The sequence below is a fragment of the Oryza glaberrima genome, chromosome 1 (genome assembly GCF_000147395.1).
Source record: "Oryza glaberrima chromosome 1, OglaRS2, whole genome shotgun sequence".
NCBI classification, from domain to species: Eukaryota; Viridiplantae; Streptophyta; class Magnoliopsida; order Poales; family Poaceae; genus Oryza; species Oryza glaberrima.
Window position 1 is genome coordinate 20844300 of NC_068326.1, and position 18697 is coordinate 20862996.

Genomic DNA, 18697 nt, shown 5'->3' on the forward strand with positions numbered 1-18697 from the left:
ACGGCTAGTTTATCTGGGAGATGCTTTGGTGCGGGTATAGTGTTTGCTTATGCAATTACTCTATGTCATGACGATGATATTAGAGTAGTATCTGGTTGTAACATCATGAAAATTCCCAACATTAAAAATCACTAAAATTTTGAACTTTTTAAAACTTTTTGCATCATGCTGGATGTTATGGTTGTTATTGCTTGCCAAACCATAAATCGACACAATGGAAAAATCAATCTAAAGATTTACACCCGAGCAATAATTACGATTTACAACGATACACGGTATTTATTATCAATCCCATAAATATTTATGCACATGAAAGCCAAGCCAAATAAAGTACAAGTTAATTATTAAACCCTGTAGTATAAATCACAAATCAAATATTAAATAATCAAACCATGTTGATAGCCTGATTTCATATTTAACAAAAGGAAACAACATGGTTGAATATAATTCACTTGAATCCAATCTCACATGAAATATAAGTACACATGAAATGATGATCACATCAATGGCCCCATCTATAATAGAGTATCTCACTAGAATATATAATTAATATTTGAAACACCTTATCAAGCTCCTCATAACATGAAAATCACTCATATAAAATAATGGTTATATAAATAAAATAAGCTTTATAAATAAATAAAATTATGAGAGTTTTAATTAAACAATTAGATTAATATTGTACCGAGTCTCAAATTACTATTTATAGAATAAATGGATTAAACCTATCTGTGTAAAATGTATTGCTATACAAATAGACTCGACCAATCTACCATTGTATAATTAAGGACACATCGTTATATTAAACAGAATATTACCCCCAAAGTCTTCAAAAATATATAAGTTCACTTTAGGGCCAATAATATAAAAAGAAATCATTTGTGTGATATATAAATAAAATATGGGTAATATTAAAATTTGGTCAACTTTCATCTAAATTAAAACATATATTGGGTAAACTCCATTTGTGTGGAATCTAGAATTTATGGGACAAGTTTTAATAGGAAATAGGCCCCAAAATTGAATAAATAGGAAAAAGTCACTGTTCATTATGGCCTAGGTGTTTGATGTGGTCCCCTAGCCCTTCCCCCTCCTCTGCAGCGCTCCCCCTCGAGCCCCGCGTCGCCCCTGCTTGCGCTGCGCCGCTGCCTTGCGCCCCGCGCGCGCCACGCCGCTGCCGCCGCTGCTGCACCGTCGCCGTCACCACGCTGCGCCGCGCCAACGTCGCATCGCCGCGGCTGTCGTGCCGTCCATCGCCATGCGACGTCCCGTCGCCGCGCACATGCCCCGTCGGCCCCGCGCCCCTGCCCCTGCTGCGCCGGCGCCGTCGCCGTCGCGTCCCGTCCCCGCTGCCGCGCCGCGCGCCATCGCCGTCGCGTCGCCATCGCCGCGCGCCGCGAGCCGTCGCCGTCGCGCTGCCGCGCCTTCGAGCCCCGAGCCCCGTGCTGTTGCGCCGTGCCTAGCCCTGCGCGCGTCTCATCGCGTCGCGCCCCGTGCCGCGCCGCGCGCGTCGCTGTCACCCGTCGGCGTCACCCTCGCCGCGTCGCCCGTCGCGTCGCCGCGCGCCCGTCCTCTCGCCGCCTCGCGCCTGCGCCCAGCCGCCTGGCCGTCCCGTTGCCGTCGCCCTAAGCCGCTGCCGCGCCCCGAGCCCCGTGCCGCTACCACGCCGTCGCCATCAGCGCCTCGAGCCCCGCCCGCACCGCGCACTATCGCCATTGCGCCGCGCCGTCCCGTCACCGCACGTCGCCGTCGCCCCGAGCCTCGCGCCGCCGCGCCATCCCGTGGACGTTTTAGGGCCGGCCACCCCTCCCCGCGCCCTATAAATCCCCCCCCCCGGTCGCCATTCCACCCCACACTACCCCACCTCCTCTTTCCCCATTTTCCCCTTCTCCTCCACCGCGCCGCCGCCTTCGTGCCGCCGCGCAGCCGCCTTCGCGCCGTCGCGCCGCCGCCCTCGGTGCCGCCGCGCCGCGCCGTGCAACGCTCCGCCTTACGCCGCCGTCGCCGCCGCCGCCGTCGGTAAGCCGCCGCCCTCCCCCTCGTTTGGTCACCGTTGCCACCCCGAGTAGGCAGAGAGCCGAGAGAGAGAGGAGAAAACAGAGAAGAGAGAGAGAAAAGAGAATAGAGAAGGAGGTTAGAGTGGGCCCCACGTGATTAGTAAATAATAATCCTCCCATTGATCTTTATTAGTTAAGTCCCTTACATGTGGGGTCCCTATGATTAAAATCTATAAAAATTCACTTATATATGTTGTGTCCATGGCAGGCCGGTCCCACAGGTCAGTCAATGTAAATTATGGAATAAAAATAAATGAATTAGGAACAGTACTGTTTCGCAATTATTAGAATTAATTCAATTTTGAACTTTACACTAGCATAACTTATTCATCTTAGCTCCGATTTAAGTGAAACTTGAACCTAAATTCATCTAAAATCATAAGCTTTCCAATGGTATATAATTCACTATTTACTAAAATATATTTATAATTATAAATTAATTAATATCAAATGATTGGATGATAGTTAGCCTAAATAGTGTGCCAATAAATAAAAATGGATATTGTACAATAGCATAATTATCTTTAATATGCTTTGCCACTGTAGCAACCACATAAATTAGTTATAATCAATCCTTCAAATTAATGGGTGTATAGGAAAATATTAGTGCCATCTACTGGTCTATGTCCAAATATAACTAAATCCATGACTTATAAATTATTTACATAAAATTTAGCCTCATATTTTGTAACTAAAATATAAAAACACATAGATGAATCTTTAACTTGTTTAGGAGAATAATCACAGAGCTGGACCACTTAAAAGTTAGTCGATACAATGTCATGTGAAGTAGAATATATATATATATATATATATATATATTTGGTTGACATCCATTAGTTAACCAAACAGAGCCATCTTAAAAATCAACATGTATTGTATAGCTTATAGTAAAAAGCAACTACTCAAATATATGATCCAATAATAAGATATTGTTGCTTACACATATACTATACATCCTATTATAGTTGTACGGTATAGTATTAATTTGCGTGTTGCATATATTAAATTAGGGGGAGTATATGACAAACATGTATATTAGATAAATACTAGTTATAAATCTTGACCTCATATAATTATAATTATAGTTCAACTGAAAATTAGGATTATTCATTGTAAAATTATGTGATGGGATAATCTATAACCATAATATGATTAACCTAAACAACTCTAACATACAAAGCATGGATAATTATTAACCTTTTGTAATTTATTGTGACAAGTAAAATATGTTCATAATCAAAGTAACGCCTCCATCAATAAAATAATAATACAAATGATTCATTATTTGATTGATCCTAAATCCATCTAACAACAGAACCTCTGGTATGTAATCGTGCTATTTTGATAGATACATATATAGCCATAATCCTTCCATAGCCATTTGATAGACTAAACCACCGATTAGCCAAATATATATGTATATCATAAACGCTAAGTTGGTTAACTCCTAAATAGACCACGATGACAATAGAAAGATTAAGAAACTTTAGCCCTTAGCATGATTGGAATCCATTAGCAAACACGAATAGTACATTTTGTTGTGCATATTTGATTGTTGTTTGAATATTGGTTTTTCTCGCGTATTATAGACCTTGTGTATCGGTTAGTCGTGAGGTAACGTCTGCAACTTCCAGGAGGTGAAGGTTGATCAAGATTGTATCAAGAATAAGGACTATTCTGAGCAGGCAAGCCATCACTATTTCTTGAACATGTTGATCCCAATTGTGAAATTATTTTTGTTTACAAATAAAATTACATGCAATGATGAACATCCTAATTGTGAATATGCCATGCCTTGATTATTGTTTACCCTTATTCCCTTGTAACCATGATTACGTATGAGTCCGTAGTCAACTATGACAAATGCTTAGAAATGCTACTCTAGAATCATGCATACTCATATATATCAAAATGCTTTATGCTTGGGCAATTACCTTGGGAAGGTAATTGAGATGCGGCATGTGGAGACATGAGCGCCACATTGCCATGATATTGATGACATGATTTGTGAAAGGAAAATAAAGTGAAACAACTGTTTTTGACTGGGACGGCTGGAGGATTTGGGTGGTGTCCGGAAAAGGCTAGTGCCGTCCCTGGTCAGTTAAGGACCGAGCCATGAAGTTAAGCATGAAACGACCCCCGTACAACCGCACTTCTCGTATGGGTATAGACCTAGCGGAGTAGATAGCTGAGCGGAGGCAGTATCCATGCATAGTGGTTTTCTCTAGGTGTGTGATGCGGCAAGCAGTCTGCTGGCGGATGCCCGGTTCGAGTGGCCAGGTAGATGGCGGATGCCCATTCTGGATGGTCAGAGGCTGGCTTGGCAATACTACATGAGGATACCCATAAGAGAACAATCATGATGGACTGGGTTCAACGACAAGAAGCAACGTAGGAATGTGTGTGTTTTTCCCTTCCCGGGTGCGCCAGAACTCCTCTCACTGCTAGAAACCGTGTACGCCTAGAGTGCATGAGGATGTAAAGTTCATGGAGCGGGTACTGCCAATGCGAGGTTATCGAAAAGCTTTGCCGTGACGCGTCTCATGTGTTGGGACGAGGCTTATACGTTGGGCAGTCGCGGAGTGCGGGTAAAGTGTACATCCACTGCAGTGTGAGTAAACCAAATCTTTTCAAATAGCCATGCTCGCGGTTATTGAGCACCGGGACGTGTATTACATTTGGCTAGACTCAAAATTCTTAACTTGTGTGGGATGGGATATTGCATGATGAATTTTATGCTGATAGAGCCACTTCCTGAGAGGAGGGAAGGTGGACGTCCTTAGAAAACCATGACGACTCAATGGCGGGAAGCTGTCCTGGGGATCACAATGGATGGTGGACAAAACCGTCGTTGTTTAATGTGAACACTGGTATTAAAACTTGATCAGTCTATGCTAGGTCTTAGGCTTGTGAAAAGAATTGCAAAACTAGCTTTATGCAAAAGAACCAGAAGCCATTCCTTGAAATACCTTCTATCATACGCATTGTTGTTGTGGAGGCTTGCTGAGTACGGTTGGTACTCACCCTTGCTATTTATATATCTTTTAGGAGAGTGTTGAAGAGAAGCCCTTGTCGGTACGCTTGCGTATCCAACAAGATGATCGGAGTGCGGTCTAGTTCTAGGTCTCGTTCCCCAGTCGACTGCCTGTGGCATGTTAACCGGGCCCTTATAATATTTTGTCTTCCGCTGTTGTTCTCTGATAGTTGTTGGCCTACCTGGCCCTAATGTAAGTATTTAACTCTTTTAGCCTGAATTCATTTGTGATATGTTGCGATCCAACTATGTATGTGTGTACCAACTACTGATCCAGGGATTGGTACGGATAAACACAGAAGATTTCCGATTTCCAAAATCGGGGGTCTACACTGGTAGTTTAGACGTGATGTCTAGATTACGGGATATCATTATTTGAAGTTATATATTGCAGATGAAAGGTGGGCCGCTGATGGTGACAGCTCAGTACGGGTATTCCTCTGCCGGTATATAGTCCTAAGTTAATTCCCTGGGGAGGGTATTCCTCCGTATTTAGCCCCGGTTGTATGGTCATGACGGGCTATCGTAAGGAACTCGACAGTTAAGGGTGGCTTCTCGAAGTACCAGGAGGGCATCGGATAGAGGGTATTAGCTAGTATATCGGTTAACTAGAATGTATTATGTATACTATGTATATTAGAAGTATAAGAATAGATTTTCTTTCTCTTTTCTTTCCACATAGCTTAGATGATATATTATGAGAATGAGTAGTTAATGCTTGTGTGTCACTCTACCCTTGGATTATTTTAACCCCTGCTTAGAATATGATTATCATAAGTAAAATAAATTATTACTCAAGTTCTCTCTGCATGATCTTCCCAAGGGATAAAATAAATACGATACACTTGGAATACTCTCAGGTGAAATGCTACAATAGTATATCCGTGCGCTTGCGGATGAATTCTGTAACCATAATATACCAGAAGTATTTCTGCGCCATTGCTGGGAATTATATTTTTAGTAATGTCGTTAAGAAATACCAACATCCACTCGTGCAAAATGTAAAATCAAGGAGCTAATTTAGATTTTGTGATGAAAATATTGGTTGTTTGTTGATGATATTTTGGAGTTTAATAGACGGTTGATTTTGTGAATTTGGTGTTTTCGGCTGACCCTAGTGGTCAGACCGACTGGGTGCCGCCGGTTAGACCGCAGGTGTTGCGGTTGTCAGACCGGCTGACCCGATGGTCTGACCGTAGGGGTGAAAACGGTCACGGAAATTCCCAATCAACTGAGCGCTGCTTCCGTATAAGGGGTACCGTTTCTGACCGTACCCTTTTTGGCTATTTTTAGATTTTGTTTTTTCTAATTTTTTTTCATCGTATTAATGTCAACAGTAAGTAGTTTAAATGATAAATATGGTCAATTATGTATGCAAGAATCATTTATGTATGCTTAGTCATGCTTAATTACCACTAGCTCACATAATGGGATAATTACATTATTTACACTTAGCATCTTGATGAGCTGTGAGCTCGAAACATCTGGCCATGTTTTTTTGTCATAATTATCCAACTAAAATGTGGCTTAATGGTGGGCTATGGGTGCATGGTTTTGCTAGTCGCACCCATGGCAATTAAGGATCGGTTCACGGGAAACCCTCGAAGAACTACCGTGCTTACCACAAGCTAGCGTGGGCAACGGCTGGGCTTGTAGTGTAAATTTCCAGGCAAGGGCGAGCGTGATGGAGTTTGGATGGGCCCTGTGACGGCCTATACGGCTGCCGGATTCACCTAGGCACGAGAAAGGGTTGCCCGCTGCCTGCTGAGGAGTGGGGGCGAAATCTGAGGTGTGGTACACTTGGTTAAAGGGGGTTATGCGAAGGATCTTGTCACAGTCTCTTTCCGGTGTGTCCTGCTGACATGTCGGTGCACAGAAACATGTCGTGGGGCTATGTCTTGTGGGTACAATTGTACACCTTTAATCAAAGTAAAATTATTCGAATAGCCGTGTCCGCGGTTATGGGCAATCAACTAGCTTCACCGTGATTAGTCCCACTCTATTAATTAACTTGACATAATGAACTGATGTAGTTCAGGTGGTTTGGTTGGCCTGTTCAACGTGGTGTAGCCTTGTTCAGTGGATATATAATCTTGTCTTAATTAACCAATTGTTTTACTGTTTCCAGCTACAAAATATTTACAAACCGTCTTTATAAAACCGTCCTTGACTCCCATTGCACGTCTACATCATTGGTGCGACTTGTTGAGTACGGTGGTTGTACTCAACCTTGCTATTATTCTCCCTTTTCAGAAGTGTAGTGCTTCTGAGCTGAAGACGAAGTTAGAGGACCAAGGCTTATACCTCAGTTGAGTTTTTGATGTGGGGTGGAGCTGAAGCCCCGCTAGGATCGTATTTTTCGGTTGCTGCTGCTTTCTTTTCGGTGTGAGGACTAAGTGCCTTGTCTGTAAATAATTTACGCTTTATTTTTGTTTGTATATGTATATTAATTTGTCGTTTTATGTACCCTGACTTGATTCCCGGACAGAGATTTAATACACAAAATAGTCTGAAAATTTTGGGCTAAATTTCTGGGCGTGACAGATACTTTAGAAAATATTTCTATGCTTTCTAGCACATTCATATAGGAATTTTTTATGTCTATAAGGGAGTATAGGCATTTTCTAAAGGCATTAACCTACCAGAACCATATCAAACCAATGTAAAAAAATAATAAAAAAAACAATATCACTTTCCTTGCAACTGCCAATCTTTGAACTCAAGGCATCTTGAATATACCATTTTTAACTAGAATGGTCTAACCATCTCAACCTCATGTTACACTCTTACATATGAGCCCAATGTTACTTTTATCTAGTTAATCAGCTTAGATTAAAATTTCTATAAGTGTCTCTGTAGAGATTAAAATTTTAAAGTGCCAAAAGAGTATCTCTGCAAGATAAATTTAATAAATTATGCTAAAAGTATCTCTAGATTAAAAGTGTTTTATGCAACATTTAAAGTGTCTCGCTTTAAAAATTACCTCTACATGACTTTTTTGTTGTTGTCGTTGTGTTTATGGATAAAAATGCACCCGACATGCGACAAAATGAACCTCCGGACAATTATACATAAGCTTAAGGATTGGAGGGCCCACATCACCCATGTGGTCGTACCATATAATGATTAGATGGAAGCCGCAAGGAATTACTTTCCGTAAACATGTTTTATTTCGTAAACTTGCCGACATCACGTGTCGGTTAACCCATTTTCCCATATCAATAAGCAAGTGTGATATGAGTGGGTTCATAGCAACTATACTTGAGAGCAAGTGTGGCTGCAACTTGTGCAGTCCACTTCCGGCTGTTAGATCCGGATCCCATGGTCAAAATACCTATGGATACTGTAGCTCAATGTAGAAGATTGTCAAGTGCTTTTACGTTAGCACTGTAGCTAATAATATGATCCGTTCATTAAAAAAAGATGACTCCTATTATATGCAATAGCTTAACTTGTAGTCCTGCATGTGATCCCAATTCACATGGGCATTATGCGACTACTAGCTAAAAGTTAAAACTATCGGTTTTTCGCACAGCACAGTGCTGGTCAAGTTAAAGCGCTCATTAGGCATGCAATTTTGTAATAAAAATATTTTAAAAACTAGAAGCAATATCTATTTTGTAATAATAGAAAATTTGGAGGGGTTTATTTTTCAAATATTATAAGTAAAATAGTATAAATAAAAAATATTGGTTTTGACTTTTGAGGCCAAGTAAAGTTTTCTTATTTTTCAAATAGAATTTACGGAGTACTCCATCCATTCCAAATTGATCTACTTATAGTTTTTTGAAGGTTATTACTAAATGATCACATATTTGTGTTCATTTATTAAGTTTATTTGTTATTTGTGCATTGGAGTAAATGGACATTGATGCATGCATCCATGCACACAAGTATTTATTACCACCCTATTCCAAAATATAAGGCACAACCACACTTAACTCAAAGACCAAGAAATAGTTATTATCACCTTGTAGTTTGGATCATCCTAATAAATGTAATGCATGCATCCAATAGAGTTAGAGAATGTGAGAGTGAAGGATTTAAAAAAGTAGTAATTTAATGGAGAATTGTCATAGTTAATGGTATACATGCATGTATGTCTTATATTATAGAACATCTAAAAAAGTGGTTGTGCCTTATATTATGGAATGGAGGGAGTAGTGGCAATGTTGCATGCATTGAGTTTGTTGCTAGAGTAAAAATAGTTTGAGAGAGTTATTAGCTTTTCTTGGTCTTGGTGTACCTATGAAATATATATATATCAATTTGAAATAGAGGTATGAAATATATGTAGATCAATTTAGAATGTAGGGAGCGTAATTCCTGGCGGGAAATTTTCGCAGTCTCCGATGTTCCCGCCTTCCCGGCATCCACTAGCTCTGCTATTTGTGCAACACCGGGTTCACCAGTCCATGCTCCATTGTAAACCACGGGTTCACCACGTGTCTGTCTACGGTGGTCTGGTGGACTACAAACCACGTGGCCAGCAGTAAATACCCTTCCGCACTTTGCATCTCATTGTTTTTTTCTTTTTACATTTTAGCTCCTCCCAAAAACTAATTTTACAAATAAATCTTTAAAAGAAGTTATCATAAAATAGATCTTAGTAATATCTTTGTATAAAGAGCTCGCACGGTTGCACCCCCGATGGTCGCACCAAGACTCTTGGCACCGAGCTCATATGACTCTCAGATATCAATATAACAATCTAAACAAGTTCAGATATCAATCTAACAATCTAAACAAGATCATATACATGGCACAGGGTTGCCATTCCTAGATGCAATGTTTTCTTTTATTATGTATATGCATGAGAGGTTCAATGAATTAATTGATACTTCAGTAAACTTATCAAAAAATTGTATATTTAATCCATGGTATAACAAAATTATTGATTTAGGAATGATTTTATTGCAAAGCTATATATATTTAAGTATAGGTCTAGTATCATCTTTTTTTCAAACCCATATGTGCTATCCCTATACCTATTATCGTGGTAATTTTTTTTTGTTTTGTGAGAAAATTGATGCTCCATCTATAGTTTTATGAAAAAAGATGACACTAGAACTATAGTTATGAGATATAATGGCTTAAGTTTATAGATTTTTGATAAATTTATTTCTGAATTTGTAGTCTTATGATTACCCACCGCCGCACGTGGCCACTTGCTATCCCGTCACCACGCAACCACCCTAGAGGAGGGAAGGAGGAAGGGGATGGACAAAGTAGAGAGATAATTTGATCTAAATATTTTGGTAAGCGTAGAAAGGATAAGTAATGGTATATTTCAAATACCTATAAACGATAATGGTACTATTTAAAATTCGTGAAATATAATGTTATGTCTTCAATCTATAGTATAAATACCCGTAAGAGCAGATGAAAGATTTTGAGTGTGATTTGCATGCACGGGAGGCTCAAACGAAGCCACGCAGTCATACTCATATGTGCCTTGTACACGGATTATAAAATATAAAAAAGAAAAGAGTGAATGACCAGAAAGACAATAAAAAAAAACTCGCAGCAAAAGAAGTTTATAAAAGAAGGGTTAAAATGTAAAAAAAAAGTCCAGCTCCGCAGCCGCTGTAAGAAAAAAAAAAACCACCTCACTTTAGTCACTGAGCTTAAACCTTACGAGGGAGAGAGAGAGAGAGAGAGAGAGAGAGAGCGGGTTGTGGATTTGGGGTTGGGGGTGGCGGTGGCGGTGGTGGTGGTGGTGGTGGTGGAGGGCGGCGGCGGGGATAGCCGCGCATGCAGGTGACGATCAAGGGAAGGGTGCGGCAGCCGTAGGTGTGGTTGCCGGCTTGCGGCGGTGGAAGAGGGGGACGGGTCCGGCAGTACGCTGCTAGAAGAAGGGTACATCCGTACAGAAGGGGAAGCAGTAATGGAGCAAGGGAGAGGGAAGGGGATGCTTGTAGGCGGCAGCAGCAGCAGCGGCGGCGGCGGCGGCGGAAGAGTAGAAGAGGGCCGCGTCGCTCGGGAAAAAGCGCGGATCCCATATACAATACCACCACCTCTGGATCGACCATCTCCGGTACAGTATCCATACAAGATACATTACTTAGCTAAACTATAGTCAGATTTATCTAATGATGAATAGTGTGCCGTAGATTGTTTTGGTTATTACGTCCGTTGGGTCGCCCAAGGTTGGGATTTCTTTTCTAAAAGTTGTCCTGCACCTAGTAAGTTTGTAGTTTGGGTTTCTTTCTTTCAAATATACAACTTCAGATGTTCAGATCTATGAGGTAGAATATGATTTTTCTCCTCTTGTGTTCATAGAGGTAAGGTTTGTTTAGACTCCTTTTCTGAATTGCCAGGCCTGACATATGCCTTCCATGTAACAAGCAGGGCTGCAATAATGCAATATACTTCTCTTATAATACTATAATCTGCCCTTTTTTCTTGGTTATGAGTGACTTTCCTTTATCGCACAAATTGTACTCCGATAGTTGATGAGGGATGTCTTCCTCGGCGAAGGCATGCCAAGGTGTAGGTGGTGGAGGAACCGAGGAAGAAGATGTGTTTCACGGGTGTAAAAGGGAACAAGTAGGGATGCAAGTGGGTAGTCCCGCTACCCGCATAAAAATCCGCTTGCTAGTTCATTTCCCACATGCTAGTACAAAATTTAGAAGAAAAAATGACCTAGAAGTGAGATAAGCGGGCTAAAATAACCCGCTTGCCCGCCCCGCTTGCATCCCTAGGAACAAGGCAGGCAAGAGGCCGTTGATGGTTAGGATCTGCTGTGGGAGTGGCAAGGGCAAGCTAAAGCAGTACAATGGCAAGTCATGGGAGATGTGAAGAAGGAAGAGGGGCATGTACTTTAGGACGGGATCTGTTGTGGAAGGAGGAAGGTGTTCATAGAGGGAATGCCAATGGGTTTTGCCAGCACTTGCAAGGTGGCACATGGGGTGACATGGTTGAAGGGAGGGGAAGAGAGTTCAAGAGAGTTAGGGGGTTAGGGATATGACCATTAGTTTTACTAGATGATGCTCCGCGCTCTGCTGCAGGATATATGTTAGATATTGTAGAAATGATTAAATGATTTGGATTGAAATATTGTGAAAATGATTTGAGAATGATGATTTAGCATGCGTATGTTTAGTATTAGATTGAAATAGGTTGTAGATATAATTGCTATATGTTTGCATGTTGAGCTTTGTGTGCTTAGTGGGTTATTAATGTGGCATACTTGCATGTTGAGCTTTAGGTGTTTAGTGGGCATTAGCTTTATAGAAAGAAGAGATATGGAGGTAATGAGTGATATAGAAGGTTGGATTTAGGTTGAGACAATTGAATCACGTCGAGGAGGTTTGATGTGAGGTAGGAAGGTGGGCCTGAGGAGGAGATACGTTCTATGGGGTAGCGTGAGGGTGGTGACAAATAAAACATACCTTTTCATATCTTTTGCCTAATATTAGTCCACATGGTCAGTTGGTCATGGCAGTTTGCGAGTGAACTTTCTTTTAGATGGAGTTCAAATTTTGTGGTGTGTTTATTCTTGTGAATGCAGAATGCTTCTGTATAGTTTTATGAAAAATGTGTTTCATGGGATTATCTAAAGTATAATAGTTACATATACTCTCTCCGTTTTCTAATAGATGACGCCTTTGACTTTTGTCACGACGTTTGACCATTTGTCCTATTCAAAAGCTTTATTGTGTTGTGACATGCTTTATCATTAAAGAAATTTTTAGTATGACTTACACGTTAGCATATTTTAACAGTAACTTTTTGAATAAGACGAATGGTCAAGCATTATTCTAAAAGTCAACAGCGGCGTCATCTATTAAAAAACAGATGTAGTATTTTATTTACCCTTTTCCTTATTTATCAAATGTGTAATATATCAACTACTCGTATTTGTTCTCAAATGTTTTGTGGTGTAACATGATCACAAGCTGTTCTATTTATAAGCTATGTGACCTTTTTTCAGACATAATTCCCCCTTATTGCCTCTTTTAATTTGTGGACATTTTTTTTTTTACTAAAACAGAACTACACCGTGGTGGATCTGAAAGGTACTCAAGTACAAGTGCGAAACAGATGGCGAAAGTCGGTGCTAGATTATCGTCTATGGTGCTACAATACATCTGACGCACGATATGAATTTGGTCACCCGTATCGAAGATGTTGTGCTCTCCCACCAAAAGGTCATTTCCTAGTGTACATGCACTACAAAGGGAAGTGGCTTTGTGCTCTAATTGAAGGTATTTCTGGATACCTCAATGGTTATATTACTAGAAGCACAGGGAAGATTGATGATCTTCGTATTAGGGAGAATGGATACCTGGGGGTCACAAAATCAGAATTCATTGAACATGCAAAAAAGCTGCCCTGGGATGGTGCATATGTGACTGCCCATCAAGCAAAATGTGGAGATAATGCTCTTCTTAAGTCATTTCTTATTCTTCATCGGTATGTTGATGGTCAAGCTCCTATGCCCTCAGATGATGAAGTAAGAGAAGCTGGTGAAGTTATGATCTTACACTTTCCAGAAGCCGCTAAGTCCGACAATCTCTTTCTTGATAAAATTCACAAGAACTTCAGGGCATCACCAGCACATGTTTTTGGGAAACGACAAATTGAAAAGGCAAGATCATGGAGTAAAACCTGTGGGGATGTTAAGTCAATTTTCCAAGGAGATGGTGCACAAAGTGAAATTGCAGAAAAAGGTAGAAGAGACCATGATGCCACAGAAAAAAGTTCTAAGAAAGATGTGACAGAAGCAGAAGCAAAGGAGTTTCTTGAAGAGGTACGGCTTATCCACAGGACTTTTGATAAGGCAGAGAACCTATTTCTTCTAAAGGATATGCCTGTACATCTGTCCATAGATGGCCCAATAGATGTTGCATGGACTGAAAATGAGCTAAGAAGGAGTCGTGAACACGGTTTGGATGATCCTTCTTGGGGCTTTCTCACAGAACGATCCCCAAAATTTCCACCCACTAACAACAACGAACAAAATCAACCGACTCTGATTGAGAATGCTTACATGACATTCAGTGAATGTGATGAGTACTCCGGCTCACCAGACCATCAAGAAGAGATGAATGAAGAATCTGTGGATATAAGGTAAAACTACATACATATGTCACTTTTTTGCACATTCTTTTTGTCTACATTTGTTTCCTTGTAATCATGTACCTTTCACCTTACTGGAGGTTCTCTTCTGCTTTAGGTTACTTCTGCAAGAGCTGGTGTACCATTCTTTTGCCAAACAGCCTCTGAATTTGAGGAAATGTGAGATCACTTGTACAATTGGATTGAGCTTTATACTTCTCTTTATATCCCTTTTGATTCATGTAGTACTAATTCAATTTAGCAATTGTTTGTCTTGTTGTACAAAGACATAAATATACAATATATACCTCTGTATACGTCTTGAATGACACTTCACCGTTAACATTTCTCCATCTTAATCATGACTTCTTGTTTATGCTGAACTAACCCTCATATTCTCCTGTGACTATTTTCTGGTGTTGGTGCTAGGAGAATCATACCCGTGTTTGAATCTTCGAAAAAAGATGTGCTGTCGTCCTTTCAACTTGACCCAGAACTTACAGAACCTCATCGACTTATAAAACATGTAAGTTACCTGAATAAATGTATTCTTACCATGGAAGGAAGTGATACCAGCCATTCTATTGATTCCACCATTTCTAGTGCAGCTGCATAAGATTGATTATTTTATCAAGCTTCTGTACTATATTGCTATTTTCTGATGTTCCTCTTTCTCTTTGTGTGTGTGCGTGCTTCTATTTGGGGGTGGGGGGGGGGGGGGGGGGGGCAACAGGAGAAATTGGAGCTCTATTTGCAAGACAATCCTTTGTGCAGTGATGTAGACAGTACACTTGACTCTAAAATGGCTGGTGCGCACTACTTTTCTCTATCTTCTATCTCTAGTAAAGTAATACAATAGCATTTCCTTTTGGAAGCATGAACCAATCAAGTGATGACTTCAGAGATTTTATAGAGACCGAACAACTTTTTTCATCAGTCATGTTTTCCTATTTGTTCCCTTTTGTTATTCCTACATAGTTATAGCCTTTATTTGAGTATAGTTGTTCCACAGAATTTCCATTTTTGACAGATACATTAATGTTGAACCTTTCAAAGGTACTGCAAATGGTTATGTTGTTATCACCAATGTTCTACCTGTGCTTTATTTCACTCCGTTTAGCAAATCTCGTGATCATTGCAGCAATTAAGGCTGCAATAGAAGGTGCTGAAGGACAGGACACCGCACATAAGGAGTTTGCCAAATGTCACATCATGGGAAATCACAAGAGGCCATTGTTACTATCGAGTGAATCCAGAAAGGCATGTCCTCTAACCTTTTCCTTTAGAGCAAGCAAACAATTCTACTAGCTCAAACAGATACATTGACCTACCAATCTTTGGAACAGAATGTGAATTCCATTTCACTAATTATTTTTTTTTCTTAGCTTATCGCATACCATGAAAGTGGGCATGCTATTGTTGCACTCCACACTCAGGGTGCTCATCCCATACACCAAGCAACTGTACTTCCACATGGTCTTTCTCTTGGAATGGTCACACAAGTCGCTTCACCAGGAAATACTTCAATTAGCAAACAAAAAATCTTGGCCCGCATTGATGTTTGTTTTGGTGGAGCAGTTGCTGAAGAGCTGTTGTTTGGGGAGCACACTGTTACAGCTGGGGCGAAAAATGACCTCTTTACTGCTAAAGAGCTTGCCCAAAAATTGGTGAGTTTCTTTTCCCTGTAAATCCTTTTTTGTTACATGCATGAAATAGCTTGGCTTAATTGTGTCTTTCTAGGTATTATACTGTCAGACCAGTGATACTGTTGATCGTATGCATCTGGAAAAATGGCCAAGTGTACAAATGCAGGCCACGATTAATGCAGAGGTACTATTTCATAGGTCCCTATAAACGTGTGAAGAGATTCAATGTGTCATGTGTGCTAATAATGTGGGCTTGTAGGTGTTGAAACTCCTAGGAGAATCCCGTGAGCGAGTGAAGCGTTTGCTGAAGAAGGTTTGTCTCTTAACTAGGACTAGGGGTTTGCCTCACAATGAATATTACTTGAACATAGAAAAAGAAAGGTAGCTATTTGATTTTTTTTTTCTTCAGCATGAGATGAAGCTGCAGGCTGTGGCAAATGCCCTATTGGAGAAAGAAATTCTCAATGCAGATGAGATCATCAAGGTGGTGCAGCCCTACAAAAGAGAACCACAGATTACCTTCCAAGATAAGGAGCTTGCAGTTAATTGGTCGTAACATTTGCTGCATAAAAGGGCAGAAGATACATTAAGGCGAACAGATGGTGACTGCTCTTTTTTTTTTGTCCACTTTTCCTTTTTTGTAATCTGGATCTCTGCAATATGGATGCATATTTTCTTGGTGGCACATGAAGGTTGTGCTCAAGAAGCTAGCTAGGCGCGCCCTTGATATCCTTTAATTTGGTCTTTAGTTAGAAAGAAACAATAGAGCTAGGTGCAAGTGCAGCATCTCATATTTCTGATGCTAGGATTATTAACGCCTGTGTACTGTAAATCTCTAATGCATGGGTCACTCTTGTTCTTTGCACATTGTTCACAGCATATGCTCAGTGCTGTAGTGAGTTCATGAGGCAGAGTTTGCAAGTGACGCCGGGACTATTGTCTTTGCCTCCTTATCTGTAACATCTCGTCGATTTCACTTATTAGGGCATTAATATGTTTTTTTTTTTTTTGCTGTTAGTTGAAGCTTTAACTAAATACAAATGTAAAGCATTGCTTACCTTAATTAATTCTGCAAGGGGCAGTAACCCGATTGATTGGAATCGTGAATGAAAAGCAATTTATCTTGAAGAAATAGCTTATAAGCCATTTAACATGAACATCTACCATTGGTTGCTCCCTAAACTTAAATTCGGATCCAGATCCTCTGACTCAGATGGACGTTCGACGCAGCTGCGTCGTCGGACGAACGCGCGGAGTGAGGCGGCCAAACGGGCTCGCGCTCCCGTTCGAAGAAAATTTGCCAGGAAAATAGGGATCGCTCCCAATTCCTCGTGGCCATCAGCCGGCGGCCGCTCGTCGTCCCCTCCGGCAATCTGGCTGAGGTGCGGGCGGAGAATAAACTCAGCTTTCTTTTGCCATTTTGCAAGCAAGCAAGTTGTAGACAAGTCCCTGTGCATATATGCCATGTATGTATGTTCAGTACTGATCTCAAATTGCAGAATTCGAACATTCTCAATTTGAACAAATTAATCAGTCTCGAATCAACAAAAGCATCCAATCATCGCATTCACATCGATTCAATTTCAATTGGGCTTCTCGAGCAGCTGTCGCCTTCCTCCAGAAGCCCGTGGTGGTGGTGGTCGTCGTCGTCGTGGCTGCGGGCATGGCAGCAACGGCTGCCCTTCGTCTAGTGGCGGCGCTACCCCTGTCACCGCTCTGATGTGGGTGGTGGTGAAGGGCGCCGCCGTGGAAGCCATCGTCGTCAAGACAGACCTGGACGAGGCAGATCTCCCGGATGAAGCAGGGCTCTCGCGCGGCGTGAGGGGGCGAGGGATGGGGAGGAGGGCGGCGACGAGGGGATCCGGAGGGGCTTTGTCCGGGATCCGCTCCAATAGCGCCTGAGCCGGAGGAGACGACGACGAGCGGCCGCCGGCTGATGTCACGAGCCTTCTGTTCGAACGGCCCATCCTATTTCAGTGCCTTGGCCCGAGTGCGAGCCCGTTTGGCCGCCTCACTCCGCGTGTTCGTCCGATGCGGAACCAACGATGCAGCTGCGCCGGACGTCCCTCTGACGTAGCCAGGATCTGGATCCCTTAAATTCAGGCCTACAATATTGGGGTCTTGACACATGATAGTTAATCAATGTCTATGTGCTCTTTTTTTTAAAAAAAATATAAATAGTAGGTTAAAGATTAAATGATCGTACTTCTCTGGTCATACTGATTGCCCAAAAGTCTCATATGGGCTACGTGGGGTTCAGCAAGCGAAGAGGGTTCAAATGATTCCCAGATGTTCAGGAAACTTATAGAGATTATGCTATACAATATGGACAGCCGATTGTATAGCATTTTAACTTTCATAGCACGATTTTGCAAGAATATACTTTTTAAAAAAATAAAAAAAATGCACGCTTCGTGTATCTTGTCGCCACTTGGCTAGGTGATACTTGCCCATGTTACCCCTCATGGGGCAACACGGGCCTTGAGGGTGCGGGCTTGCCGGGCTGGGCTGACCGTGAGACTCGCTGTGCTGCTCTGCGTGGTGAGAGTCGCTGTGTTGCTCTGCCTCTGCGGTAACAGGGTGCGACACATGTATTTTTGAAGAAAAGAAACAGGAATAAACGTGTATATATAAGGCTTGTGGGTCTTGTTGGACACTTGGATTGTTAGCCAGGAGCTGCCCCTCTCCTTCCTGTCTCAATCGTCTGTCGCTGGGGTGGCCATCCTCGATTCTTTTGCGTAGCCCTGGGGCCAGCCGCAGTAGAGCTGGGGGGGCATGTGGCACCCTCGCCTGGCACTATTCTCGGACGTAGCAGCAGATGGGCAGATCGGGCCTGGATGAAGAGCGGACCAAACTCTTCTTTGTTTCAGCTGCTCCCACGTACGCAGATTGGA

At 41.7% G+C, this 18697-nt stretch overlaps 1 protein-coding gene across 1 annotated transcript; it reads left to right on the forward strand.

The window, feature by feature from the left end:
- The first annotated feature begins 10772 nt into the window (after positions 1 to 10772).
- LOC127760242 (uncharacterized) lies at positions 10773 to 17025 on the forward strand. Its single transcript, XM_052284465.1, has 10 exons — positions 10773 to 11131; positions 13091 to 14168; positions 14274 to 14337; positions 14587 to 14683; positions 14891 to 14966; positions 15299 to 15417; positions 15543 to 15824; positions 15898 to 15987; positions 16063 to 16116; positions 16213 to 17025. The coding sequence occupies exons 1-10, from the start codon at positions 10982 to 10984 to the stop codon at positions 16357 to 16359; spliced, it is 2157 nt and encodes a 718-aa protein (XP_052140425.1). The 5' UTR covers positions 10773 to 10981; the 3' UTR covers positions 16360 to 17025.
- The last annotated feature ends 1672 nt before the right edge of the window (positions 17026 to 18697 follow it).

Coding starts and splice junctions, on each gene's coding strand:
- LOC127760242 (XM_052284465.1), top strand. CDS start 10,982: ATGGAGCAAGGGAGAGGGAAGGGGATGCTTGTAGGCGGCAGCAGCAGC. Junction 14,169..14,273: donor TGAAGAATCTGTGGATATAA/GGTAAAACTACA, acceptor CTCTTCTGCTTT/AGGTTACTTCTGCAAGAGCT. Junction 16,117..16,212: donor TGAAGCGTTTGCTGAAGAAG/GTTTGTCTCTTA, acceptor TTTTTTCTTCAG/CATGAGATGAAGCTGCAGGC.